Here is a 14,082-nt window from a genome sequence, read left to right as displayed (position 1 = left end):
CGATTCTCCTGCCTCAGCCTCCTGAGTTAGCTGGGATTACAGGTGCCTGCCACCACACCCAGCTAATTTTTGTACTGTTAGTAGAGATGGGGTTTTGCCATGTTGGCCAGGCTGGTCTCACACTCCTGACCACAGGTGATCCACCCACCTCGGCCTCCCAAAGTGCTGGGATTAGAGGCGTGAGCCACCGCGCCCATCCCTCCCTTCTCTTTTTAAAAAATGGGGACAGGGCCAGGCATGGTGGCTCAGGACTGTAATCACAGCACTTTGGAAGGTAAAGGCAGGTGAATCACTTGATGTCAGGAGTTCAAGACCAGCCTGGCCAACATGCTGAAACCCCATCTCTACTAAAAATACAAAAAAAAATTAGCTGGGTGTGGTGGTGTGCACCTGTAATCCCAGCTACTTGGGAAGCTGAGGCAGAAGAATCGCTTGAACCTGGGAGGCAGAGGTTGTAGTAAGCCGAGATTGCACCACTGCACTCCAGCCTGGGCAACAGAGTGAGACTCTGTCTCAAAAAAAAAAAAAAAAAACAAGAAAACGGCTAGGTGTGGAGGCCTTTAATCCCAGCACTTTGGGAGGCTGAGGTGGGTGGATCACAAGGTCAGGAGTTCGAGACCAGCCTGACCAACATGGTGAAACCCCGTCTCTACTAAAAATACAAAAATTAGGCTGGGCACGGTGGCTCACGCCTGTAATCCCAGCACTTTGGGAGGCCGAGGCGGGTGGATCACGAGGTCAGGAGATTGAGACCATCCTGGCTAACACGGTGAAACCCCGTCTCTACTAAAAAAAATACAAAAAATTAGCCAGGCGTGGTGGCGGGTGCCTGTAGTCCCAGCTACTCAGGAGCTGAGGCAGGAGGATGACGTGAAACCGGGAGGCAGAGCTTGCAGTGAGCCAAGATAGTGCCACTGCACTCCGGCCTGGGCGAAAGAGCAAGACTCTCTCTAAAAAAAAAAAAAAAAAAATTAGCCAGGTGTGGTGGCACACACCTGTAATCCCAGCTACTCAGGAGGCTGAGGCAGGAGAATCGCTTGAACCTGGGAAGCAGAGGTTGCAGTGAGCCGAGATCGCGCCATTGCACTCCAGCCTGGGCAACAGGAGTGAAACTCTGTCTCAAAAAAAAAAAAAAAAAAAAATGTGGACAGGGCCAGGCATGGGGGCTCATGTCTGTAATCCTACCTAGCACCTTGGAAGGCTGAGGGGGGCAGATCACTTTCGCTCAGGAGTTCAAGACCAGCCTGGGCAACAAAGTGAGACCTTGTCTCTATACAAAATAAAAAAAAAAATAATTAGCCAGGTCTGGTGGTACCCACTTGTAGTCCCACCTACTCAGGAGGATGAGGAGGGGGGATCCCTTGAGCCAGGGAGGTCAAGGATGCAGTGAACTCTGATCCCACCACTGCACTCCAGCCTGGGCAACAGAGTGAGACCCTGTCTCAAAACAAAAAGGGGGGACATGGTTTAAGCACATAAGCATTTTTGTCCATCACAGCCATATATTTGTTTTTTTTTTTTTTTTTGAGACGGAGTCTTGCTCTGTCGCCCAGGCTGGAGTGCAGTGGCGCAATCTCGGCTCACTGCAAGCTCCGCCTCCCGGGTTCACGCTATTCTCCTGCCTCAGCCTCTCCGAGTAGCTGGGACTACAGGCGCCCGCCACCACGCCCGGCTAATTTTTTGTATTTTTAGTAGAGATGGGGTTTCACCGTGGTCTCGATCTCCTGACCTCGTGATCCGCCCGCCTCGGCCTCCCAAAGTGCTGGGATTACAAGCGTGAGCCACCGCGCCCGGCACATTTCTGTTTTTTTTGTTTGTTGGGTTTTCTAGAGACAGGATCTAGCTCTGCCACCCAGTCTGAAGTGCGGCAGCCCAATCAGCGTTCACTGCAGCCCTGATCTCTGGGGCTCAAGCAATCCTCCCATTTCAGCCTCTCCAGTAGCTGGGACTACAGGTGCACGCTACCACACCTGGCTAACTTATTTATTTAGAGTTTCACTCTTGTCGCTCAGGCTGGAGCGTAGTGGCATGTTCTTGGCTCACTGCAACCTCTGCCTCCTGGATTCAAGTGATTCTCCACCCTTGGCCTCCCAAGTAGCTGGGATTACAGGCGTCTGCCACTTCGCCCGGCTAATTTTTGTATTTTTAGTAGAGAAGGGGTTTTCACATATTGGCCAGGTTGGTTGAGACAGAGTTTTGCTCTTGTTGCCCAGGCTGGAGTGTAATGGCATGATCTCGGCTCACTGCAACCTCTGCCTCCCGGGCTCAAGCAATTCTCCTGCCTCAGCCTCCTGAGTAGCTGGGATTACAGGCGCACACCACCACGCCCAGCTATTTTTTGTATTTTTAGTAGAGATGGGGTTTCACCATGGTGACCAGGCTGGTCTCGAACTCCTGACCTCAGGTGATCCACTCACCTTGGCCTCCCAAAGTGCTGAGATTACAGGCATAAGCCACCATGCCCGGCCCCTAGCTAACTTTTTAATTGTTCTTTTGTTGAGACAGGGTCTCACTATTTTGCCCAGGCTGGTCTTGAACTGGACTCAAGTGATCTTTTTGCCTCGGCCTCTCAAAGTGCTGGGACTCCAGGCATGAGCCACTGCACCTGGCCTGATTTTAAAATTTTAAAGTTTTTTTTTTTGAGACAGGGTCTCGCTCTGTCACCCAGGGTAGAGTGCAGTGGCACGATCTCAGTTTACTGCAATCTCCACCTCCTGGGCTCAAGTGATCCTCCCACCTCAGCCTCCCCAGTAGCTGGGACCAGAAGTGTGCACCACTACGCCCAGCTATTTTTTTTTTTTTTGAGACGGGGTCTCGCTCTTTCGCCCAGCCCGGAGTGCAGTGGCGCAATCTCGGCTCACTGCAGGCTCTGCCTTCCGGGTTCACACCATTCTCCTGCCTCAGCCCCCTGAGTAGCTGGGACTACAGGCGCCCGCCACTGCGCCCAGCTCATTTTTTTTGTATTTTTAGTAGAGACGGGGTTTCACCGTGTTAACCAGGATGGTCTCGATCTCCTGACCTCGTGATCTGCCCGCCTCGGCCTCCCAAAGTGCTCAAGAGATCTGCCTGCCTTGGCCTCCCAAAGTGTTAAGACTACAGGCATAAGCCACCTGCCATGTATGTATGTATGTATGTATGTATGTATATATGTATTTTTGAGGTAGAGTTTCACTCTGTCTCCCAGGCTGGAGTGCAGTGGTGAAATCTCAGCTCACTGCAACCTCTGCCGCCCAGGTTCAAGTGATTCTCCTGCCTTAGCCTCCCAAGTAGTTGAGATTACAGGGGATTGCCACTGTGCCTGGCTAATTTTTGTACTTTTAGTAGAGACGGGGTTTTATCATTTTGGCCAGGCTGGTCTTGAACTCCTGACCACGTGATCCACCCACCTAGGCCTCCCAAAGTGCTGGGATTACAGGTGTGAGCCGCCACACCGGGCCACTATTTATTTATTTTTTGAGAAGGAGTCTTGTTCTGATGCCCAGGCTTGAGTACAGTAGGGTGATTTCAACTCACTGCAACCTCTGCCTCCCGGGTTCAAGCAATTCTCCCACCTCAGTCTCTGGAGTAGCTGGGATTACAGGTGTGCGCCCACCATGCCCAGCTAATTTTTGTACTTTTAGTAGAGACAGGGTTTCCCCATGTTGGCCAGGCTGGTCTCGACCTCCTGACCTCAGGTGATCCGCCACCTCGGCCTCCCAAAGTGCTAGGATTACAGGTGTGAGCCGCCATGCCCAGCCATTTTTTTTTTTAAAGTAGGGTAGAATCAATATTTGTTGTTATCCTTGGGATTTCTGCCCATTTGATCATAAGAGGGGGTGTTAGAAGCCCTCCTTGAAAGATCTACAAGTAGTATGAAAAACATTTACTTAAGAAGGTGCCTAGATACAGCCTCACAGTATGAGCTCATGGCTCAGTGCACTCTTAGATGAGGAAAACAAATGAGATAAATGGTTCATTTCCCTAATTTTACATAAAAGACTTTCTTTATGTTAGCTGAATAGTCTCCCTTTGTGTGCTTTTATTTTGGCTTTAGGATAGGAAAGTGTCAGAGAAAAGGCCGTACTTTCATGGTTTAGTAATCGTCAGAATCAAATGGGTTTTGAAACTGAAAGCAGAAGAGGTTAGTGTAAGACTTTATTTTAGCTGCCAGAGGCTTTTCTCATTTCTTGCATTGATAAGAAAATCTGCAGAAAAAGGCATGTTTAGGGTCAGCAGTTCTGTGGCTGCAAAAGGCTCACAGATGCACAACAGTGATTTCATAGTTTAAGTATGAAAAAGCAATATGATTAAATTTAAAAATTTCTTTCATGAAGAATTTCTCAAATTGAAAATTACTCAGATGAAGAGAAATCTGCAGATATAAGGAAGATTTTAGGAATCCTCTACTGCTACTTCTTATTTATTTAGAGACAGAGTCTCATCCTGTCAATGAATAGTAACTTGACAGGCGTTACAGGATGGCCTAATCCCCATTCCAATTCCCTTTTCCTTTGTCTGCTGTTACCAGAGACTGGAAAGCCAAAACCTACACTATTCTGACCAGTGAAATGTTAGTGATATTTATTGAGATTTTTTGGAAAATTATGTCTTTCTAGCACAGATCCTGCCCCTCCTTGGCACTCTCTCCTTCCTGCTGGAAGGTATGCTGAGAAGAGGCATGTTGAAACCATGAGGTAACTAGCACACACAGAGCACGTCTAAGGGGAAAAGGACAGTGAGCCTGGGTCCGTGACAGCACTGCCCACTGCCTACTTTGAGACCTTTATTATGTAAGTGAAATTACTATGCTGTAAACCACTGGTTTTCAAGTTTCTGATACTTGCAGCTAAATGCAATTCCTAATTGATACAAGTAAAAATTCTGCAAAGTAAGGAAGAGGACCCACTGCAAATAAGAATTAGCAATGAAGGAAAGAATGAATGCTATCATTCGGCTTTCTATAAAAAATGCATCTCTTGGACAGGCTCAGTGGCTCACGCCTGTAATCCTAGCACGTTGGGAGGCTGAGGTGGGTGGATCACCTAAGGTCAGAAGTTTGAGACCAGCCTGGCCAACATGGTGAAACCCTGTCTCCACTAAAAACACAAAAATTAGCCGGGCATGGTGACACACGCCTATATACAGGTGTGTGATTTGGGAGGCTAAGGCAGGAGAATCACTTGATCCCAGGGGGCAGAGGTTGCAGTGAGCCGAGATTCCACCACTGCACTCCAGCCTGGATGACAGGGCCAGACACCATCTCAAAAACAACAACAACAACAACAACAACAACAACAACAACAACAAAATCTCCAGGTCCAGCGTAGTGGCTCATGCCTGTAATCCCAGCACTTGGGAGGCTGAGGCAGGTGGGTAACTTGAGGCCAGGAGTTCGAGACCAGCCTGGCCAACATGGTGAAACCCCATCTCTACTAAAAATACAAAAATTAGCCGGGTGTGATGGGGTGTGCCTGTAATTCCAGCTACTCAGGAGGCTGAGGCACAAAAATTCCTTGAACCCAGGTGGTGGAGGCTGCGGTGAGCCGAGATCATGCCACTGCACTCCAGCCTGGGTGACAGAGTGAGACTCTGTATCAAAAAAAAAAAAAAAAAAAAAAAATCTCCAATCAGCATTTCCTTCGAAAGTTGAATGATGTCCAATTGCATAAGTTTATTATTATCACACAGATACTTTGAATTTATGTGTTTTCGTTAAGATACTGAAATATTTACTTAATAAAACATTCCTTTTCACATCTATTGTAGGTAATATTTCCTATCAAAGACTGGGTTTCTTGGGAAGAAATCTCTGAGTCAGAAATTAGCATGGACAATGCTGCTCCTGGGACCAACATGTGAGAAGGAAAGCAGGATTGGTTAAGCAAGATGTTAAGCTTCAATGCAGTCTCAATGAAGTCCTCATCTATCTAACCCCCTGGTGAGCTCCGGGACAGCCCTTTGTTCAGTTATGGGATGCTGGCTGGAACTGGCAGAAGGTATCATCTCCAGTGAGGTACTTTTTTTCAGTAAGGCATTCTTCACAGCCTGACAGCCAAGGGTTTCCTGTAGCACTCCTAGCATTTGGGGAATATCCTTTATTCCTAAACAGAGATCTGGGGGTATGTTACAATGTCACATGTACTACGGCATATCTTGCATTAAAAAATATAAATGCTTTTATTCCATTAGTCACCTCAGTAACCCTTAACAGTCAATTCTCTAGACTTACTGATAGTGGTGAACACACTGGTGAAGCAGAAATAGTCCACAGCATTGAGAGAAAGAAGGTGGTAAAGAAACTGCTCTCTTTCTTCTTCGCAACGTAGAAAAGCATATCGCTTATAAAGCTTCCTAGGAAAGGGTAAGACAAGCACAAGACGGTAGTATCAAAGAAAAAAAAAAAAAACAGTAGTATCATGTATTTTTCATGCTTTTCATTATGTCTTTTTTTTTTTTTTTTTTTTTTTAAAAAAGAGTTTCTCTCTTGTTGCCCAGGCTGGAGTGCAATGGTACAATCTCAGCTCACTGCAAACTCCGCCTCCTGGGTTCAAGTGATTCTCCTGCCTCAGCCTCATGGGTAGCTGGGATCACAGGCATGTGCCACCATGCCTGGCTAATTTTTGTATTTTTAGTAGGGATGGGGTTTCACCATGTTGGCCAGGCTGGTCTCAAACTCCCGACCTCAGGTGATCCATCTGCCTCGGCCTCCCAAAGTGCTGGGATTACTGGCGTGAGCCACCATGCCCGGCCATTTTTTTCTTTTGTTTCTTTCCCATTATGTCTTCTTTTTTCCAAGATGGGGTCTCGCTATATTGCCCAGGCTGGTCTTGAACTCTTGGACTCAAGAGACCCTCCTGCCACAGTCTCCCAGCATGTTGGGATTATAGGCACGAGCCACTGGGGCTGGCCCTCATTAAGCCTTGACTAAAAATAAATAGCTCCTCTTAGACAAACACCTTTAATCTTGAAAAAATAGATTCATTCTATTGCAATTCATAAAGATGGATATATAAACAGTTAATAAAACACTTTTAACCTAACTAATAATTAAGGAAAAAAAATGCATCTATTTTATCTATCAAACTAATAAAGACTTAAAAGTGATGACCAGTGTTGACAAGGAAGAAATGAATGCCATTCTCACAGTTGGTGAGACTGAAAATTTCAGGAAAGCAATTCAGGTAACAATTATTTTAAACCAATCATACCCCTTGACTCATCAATTTTACTTTTAGGATTCAGTCCTAAAGATACAGATGAAATGGGGCAAAGATTTCATTAAACACTTACATTTAAGCACTTTCCCAAGTGTTTTATAGGTATTAATACATTTAATTCTCACTCTATGAGGTAAGTCTATTAGTGCCTTTTTATTTTTTATTTATTTATTTTATTTTTTTTGAGATGAGGTCTCGTTCTGTAACCCAGGTTGCTGTAGTGCAGCGATGCAGTAACAGCTCACTGCAGCCTTGACCTCCTGGGCTTGAGTGTGCCTCCCACCTCAGCCTCCCAAGCTGCTGAGACCACAGGTGCATGCTACCACGCCCAGCTAATTTTTTATTTTTAGTAAAGATGGGGTCTCACTATATTGCCCAGGCTGGTCTTGAACTCCCAGGCTCAAGCAATCCTCCCACTTTGGCCTCTCAAAGTGCTGGGATTACAGGAGTGAGCCACCACACCCAGCCTAGTGTCATTTTACAGATGGGGAAAAGAGAGATACAGGAAAGTTAAATATCTTGTCCAAGGTCATTCGAATACTAAATAGAGAAGGCAATATTTGAACACAAGCATTCAGATTTCAGATTTTAAACTCTTGTGATACGGTGAAATGTTTATGGTACACTGTTAAGCTAATAAAAAGGATGATATTGAATTGCAAATATAGTATATCTTAATAAGAGAACATGCATAGATGAAAAGTACAGAAGAAAACGTGAAATACTTAGTGTTCTTTATATAGCAGGATTGTAAGTGATTATCATTTTCCTCTTTGTACTTTGGCCACTATGAGCATAAATCACTTTTTTTTTTTTTTTTTTTTTTGAGACAGTTTCGCTCTTATTGCCCAGGCTGGAGTGCAATGGTACGATCTCGGCTCACCGCAACCTCTCGTCTCCCAGGTTCAAGCAATTCTCCTGCCTCAGCCTCCAGGTAGCTGGGATTACAGGCATGTGCCACCACATCTGGCTAATTTTGTATTTTTAGTAGAGATGGGGTTTCTCTATGTTGGTCAGGCTAGTCTCGAACTCCTGATCTCTGGTGATCCACCCGCCTCGGCCTCCCAGACTGCTAGGATTACAGCCACGAGCCATCGTGCCCGGCCTTTTTTATTTTATTTTTTTTTTGAGACAGAGTTTCACTTTGTTACCAGGCTGAATAGAGTGCAGTGGCGCGATCTCTGCTCACTGCAACCTCTGCCTCCCAGGTTCAAGTGATTCTCCTGCTTCTGCCTCCCAAGTAGCTGGGATTACAGGCATGCGCCACAACACCCAGCTGATTTTTGTATTTTTAATAGAGACGGGGTTTCACCATGTTGGCCAGGATGGTCTCAATCTCCTGACCTCGTGATCCGCCCGCCTCGGCCTCCCAAAGTGCTGGGATTACAGGTGTGAGCCACTGCGCCCGGCCGACAACTTTTTGTAATTGGAAAAAAAAAAAAAAAAACCACGCCAGTTTTAAGAAAACAAGATCAGATTCACAGGCTATATGTGACACTTCATTCTTTATCAAACCTACTCTTTGAACATTAAGACTCATCTGAAAATGCTCCGGGGGTATGTAATCCAAGTGTGATATGTACAAATACAAAACTACAAAAAGCACTGGAACTCTAATAGGCTATCACGTTTGAGGTCTTTGTTGAATTCTCTGCCTAACTTTGCTCCTGAGAAGTCAAAGTCCTTGGCCTTCAAATTAGCACTAATGTAAATATAAGGGCAATATATTTCATCCAACACAGCTTCTTTTTTTTGTTTTTTTGTTTTGCTTTTTGTGTTTTTTGCTTTCTTTTTTTTTGGAGACAGGGTCTTGCTCTGTTGCCCAGGCTAGAGTGCAGTGGCATAATCTTGGCTCAAGTGACTCTCCCGATTCAGCCTCCAAGTAGCTGGGATTACAGGTGCATGCCACCATGCCCGGGTAATTTTTGTATTTTTTGTAGACACACAGTTGTGCCATGTTGGCCAGGCTGGTCTCGAACTCCTGACCTCAAGTGATCTGCCCACCTTAGCCTCCCAAAGTGTTGGGATTACAGGTGTGAGCCACTGCACCTGACCTCGAAGAGGGTTTCTTGATAAACAGAATAAATTAAAAGTTAACAATTAATTGACATGTACTTGACTGGTTTCCAGGCTCTAAACCAGTGGTTCCCAACCTTTTTGGCGCCAGGGACCTGTTTCATGGAAGATAATTTTCCCATGGCTGTCACAGGGGCTGGGGACAGGGAGGTGGATTCAGAATAAAATTGTTGCACCTCAGATCATCAGTCATTAGAGTCTCATAAGGAGCATGTAACCTACATCCCTCACATGCACAGTTCGCAACAGGGTTTGTGCTCCTTTGAGAATCTAATGCTGCTGATCTGACAGAAGGTGGAGCTTAAGCGGTAATGCTTGCTTGCCCTCCGCTCATCTCCTGCTGTGCAGCCCTGGTTCCTAACAGGCCACAGACCAGTACTGGTCCATGGCCCAAGGGCTGGGAACCCTTGCCCTAAACTACTGAATGCAAGGCTCTCAGAAGAAGCCCTTTACTGGGACCTCCTCTCAGAACTTTATTATTTCTTTCTTTTTTTTACTCCAGGTTTTATCTTTGTTTTTTACAATATAATATAAGGTTTATATAAATTCAACCTATCTTTTGGATGTTACTGTCAGCTTGTGTGAACTAGCCAGCTTTTTGCCTGATTCTGGCAGAGCAATCCGGCCTTTTTTTTTTTTGAGACAGTCTTGCACTGTCACCCAGACTGGAGTGCAGTGACGTGATCTTGGCTCACTGCAACCTCCACCTCCCAAGTTCAAGTGATTCTCCTGCCTCAGCCTCCTGAATAGCCATGACTACAGGTGTGTGGCACCATGCCCTGCTAACTTTTGTATTTTTTGTAGAGACAGGGTTTCACCATGTTACCCAGGCTGGTCTTGAACTCCTGGACTCAAGTGATCCACCCACCTTGGCCTCCCAAAATGTTAGGATTACAGGCAATGGCCACCACACCCAACTGCAATCTGGCCTTTGTCTGTTAAATTTGGTGTGTCCTCCCCGAAACAATCAAGTATTACATCAAGACAGAGTTTTAAAATACATGCCTGTTAGATAAAGAAGAATGCATATGCACAGGAAACAGCACTTCATACTGAAGAAGCCACTTTGTCAGTTTATGCAACTTGCTTTGTATGCACACGGGTTATAGAAACAGAAATGTATCAAAGATGGTATCTTACTTGGTGAGTGGTTGGTTAGAAAGCAACTGCTTAAGATGCTGGGACAAGAGCTTCTTTTCTAGAGACAGTCTTATCCATGCCCGAGCTCGTCCAACATCAGTCTTGATCTCACTCATGTTTTGAATATGCCTAAAGAATAGTGGCAACAGCAAAGATGTAGATTTTAAGGAGAACCCTGACTAGAAAAGAAGTAAAGAGTGAACAGTACTGGGCACAGAAAGGTTCTTCTATACTTAAAGGGAGCAATGGATAATATACAATTGATGTTGATTAAATCTTTGAAGGTTCCATCTGAATCATGAAGTTAGTCTCACATCATAATTGCCATTACAACACAAGCACACGGACAATGTCATAAGATAAAGCATTTAACACTTATTCACTCTTTCAGGCTTTATTATGTCCTTTTTGCAGACTCATAGATACCTATAAATAAGAATTTGGTTATTCTTGATGCTCCAAAAAAAGTAATGAAACAGGGTGAATACTCAAGTTTCTTTTCAAAATAACTGTTCTATAGCATAATTAAATATCAGTCACAACTTTAAACCACTGAATTACTTTTCAAGTTGCACTGGACAACATATGGAAAATATGAAATCTTACTTTCTATGGCATTAGAGAAAATAAGCCAGACTACATTGATAATCTTTAACTGGTTATTTTAAATTATTTTAAAATACAGGGTCTTGCTATGTTGCCCAGGCTGGTCTCAATCTCTTGGTCTCAAATGATCCTCTTCAAGCCTCAGCCTCCCAAAGTACATGACCCACTGCACTTGGATCTTATGACACTGCTTTAAACCCATACATTGTAAGAGTTAACTAAGTACTGTACCTAAAATATTTAAAAGATAAAAGCCTCTGCCTTCCTCATTCAATAAATCTGTGTTAGATATCTTGAAGTCTTCTAAAGATTTCTTAACAATAATTGCAAGTGATGATTCTCAGATCTGTATTTGCTTCAAACTAAATCTACCTGACTGCAATTGTTCTGCCACATATCCTGCCATTATTTGCAGATTTTTTCTTCTGTACCTTCTTCGGTGGGCAGTAGGTATTTAAGGGAGTTTTAAAAACTGAACAAAAGAAGCTATAAAATAGTTTAGGATGGGCACAATGGCTCACGTCTATAATCCCAGCCCTTTGGGAGGCCGAGGCGGGAGAATCACTTGAGCCCAGGAGTTCGAGGCCAGCCTGGGCAACATAAGACCCCATCTCAGCCGGGCAGAGTGGTTCACGCCTGTAATCCCAGCACTTTGGGTGGCGGAGGCGGGTGGATCATGAGGTCAGATTGAGACCATCCTGGCTAACATGGCAAAACCCTGTCTCTACTAAAAATACAAAAAATTCGCCGGGAATGGTGGCGCATGCCTGTAGTCCCAGCTACTCAGGAGGTTGAGGCAGGAGAATTGCTTGAACTCGGGAGGCAGAAGTTGCAGTGAGCTGAGATCACGACACTGCACTCCAGTCTGGGCAACAGAGTGAGACGCCATCTCAAAAAACAAAAAACAAAAAAAAAACCTCTGTCTCTACTAAAAATCAAAAAAATTAGCTGGGTGTGGTGGCAGGTGCCTGTAATTCTAGCCACTTGGGAGGCTGAGGCAGAAGGATTGCTTGAGTCTGGGAAGTTGAGGCTGCAGGGAGTGGTGATTGCACCACTGAACTCCAGCCTGGGTGACAAAGCAAGATCCCGCTGCAAAAGTAAAATAAAATAAAAAAGTTTAGAGACGCTTTAAAACTCTTCTCAGCTGCATCTTCCATTTGGATTTAATGTCAGGAAACACTACAATGGTATAAAAATAAAATAAATGAAATCATAAAAAATGCTTTCTTCAGAATACATAAGCCAAAAATAAACATAGCCATAATTATTTGAGCAATTTAGTTAAAAGCCACAAAATACTTCAAAGTTATCACCACATGCTAACACATGTATTAATAACAAATACCTCATGTCCTGAATAAGAGAGACCCTGAGCGTTGGCAACATAACTCCTGAGTCAGATTTTCTTCTTTCTGGTCCGAGGGCAACTATGTAGAAAAATATCAACAAAATATTAGAAAAGTAATAAAAAACATACATGGTTCATACTAAATACTTTGAAACTGCTTTGATAAGAACAAATTTTAACAATATATATCATCTAGCCCAAAATGTCAAAGAACAGATTTTAAAGAAAATAGGGTCTTGCTCTGTCACTGAGCTTGGAGTGCAGTGTGCAGTGGTGTGATCGTGGCCCACTGCAGCCTCAACCTCCTGGGCTCAAGCGATTCTCCCAACTTAGCTCTGTCCACAGTAACTGGGATTACAGGTGTGTACCACCATACATGGCTCATTTTTAAAATTTTTTGTAGAGACAGGGTCTCCCTGTGTTGTCCAGGCTGGGCTATATTATTAACACAGTAAATCAGCTACTTTCTTTTCTTTTTTTTTGAGGCGGAGTTTCGCTCTCGTTGCCTAGGGTGGAGTGCAATGGCACGATCTCAGCTCACCGCAACCTCCACCTCCTGGGTCCAAGCGATTCTCCCGCCTCAGTCTCCTGAGTAGCTGGGATTACAGGCATGCACCACTACACCTGGCTAATTTTTTGTATTTTTAGGAGAGACAGGGTTTCTCCATGTTGGTCAGGCTGGTCTTCAACTCCCAATCTGAGGTGATCCGCCTGCCTCAGCCTCCCAAAGTGCTGGAATTACAGGCGTGAGCCACCGTGCCCGGACCCAACTATTTTCTTTCTATGTAATCTGGAACTGCTTTTGGAAATTTTAAATGAATCACAAAAGACCACCTAGCAAACAATGAAATGTGTACAAATTTTGGCCATAAGGACCAGGCACTTTTTTTTTTTTTTTTTTTTTTTTTACCTAGTCTTGCTCTGTTGCTCTGTTGCCCAGGCTGAAATGCAGTGGCGTGATCTTGGCTCACTGCAACCTCCGCCTCCTGGGTTCAAGCAATTCTCATGCCTCAGCCTCCCGAGTAGCTGGGACTACAGGAGTGCGCCACCACGCCCAGCTAATTTTTGTATTTTTTAGTAGAGACGGGGTTTCACCATGTTGACCAGCTGGTCTCGAACTCCTTAACTCAAGTGATCTGCCCGCCTTGGCCTCCCAAAGTGCTGGGATTACAGGTGTTAGCCACCACGCCTGGCCAGTTATTTTCTAGTTACTCATTCTAATAGCTCTAGATAATTACACATGAAAGCAATGTGTATAAATTAAGCTACTAAAAATGTGAAACATCTCTGGGCTCATGAATTGAAGTCACACAATTAAACTCTTGAGTGTCTGCAAAAAAATCTAAGCTGTGTACAGTGGCTCACTCCTGTAATCCCAACACTTTGGGAGGCCAAGGCAGGAGGATTACTTGAGCCCAGAGTTCAAGACCAGCCTGGGAAACATAGGGAGACCAGCCTGGACTACATAGAAAGACCCCGTTTTTGCAAATAATTATATGGGTTTGGACAATGGGAAGCTAAATATATATATGTCTTTTTTTTTTAATTAGCTTTTTTTTTTTTTTTAAATTAGCTGAGCATGGTGGTGTTCACCTGTAGTACCAGTTGCTTGGGAGGCTGAGGTGGGAGGATCACCTGAGCCCACCACTGCACTCCAGCCTGGGCAACAGAATGAGACCGTCTCTTTAAAAAAAAAAAAAAAAGGCCAGGAGCTGT

At 44.6% G+C, this 14,082-nt stretch overlaps 1 protein-coding gene across 3 annotated transcripts in view; it reads right to left on the bottom strand.

Annotated features, from left to right (window-relative positions):
• The window catches only part of DENND5B (DENN domain containing 5B), a 217,200-nt gene that overhangs the window by 22,429 nt on the left and 180,689 nt on the right, over positions 1-14,082 (bottom strand). For all 3 annotated transcript variants that reach the window (XM_032159990.2, XM_032159991.2, XM_058443407.1), the window contains 3 exons: positions 12,364-12,445; positions 10,413-10,541; positions 6,209-6,330 (listed from right to left, as the gene is read on the bottom strand). In XM_032159990.2, coding sequence (XP_032015881.1) covers positions 6,209-6,330; positions 10,413-10,541; positions 12,364-12,445 — 333 coding nt within the window. The remainder of the gene's footprint in view (positions 1-6,208; positions 6,331-10,412; positions 10,542-12,363; positions 12,446-14,082) is intronic.

This window comes from Hylobates moloch, unplaced genomic scaffold, assembly GCF_009828535.3.
Source record: "Hylobates moloch isolate HMO894 unplaced genomic scaffold, HMol_V3 SCAFFOLD_8, whole genome shotgun sequence".
Taxonomy (NCBI): Eukaryota; Metazoa; Chordata; class Mammalia; order Primates; family Hylobatidae; genus Hylobates; species Hylobates moloch.
Note: the sequence above shows the minus strand (reverse complement) of the source record. Positions and strands in the feature narration are given on the sequence as shown.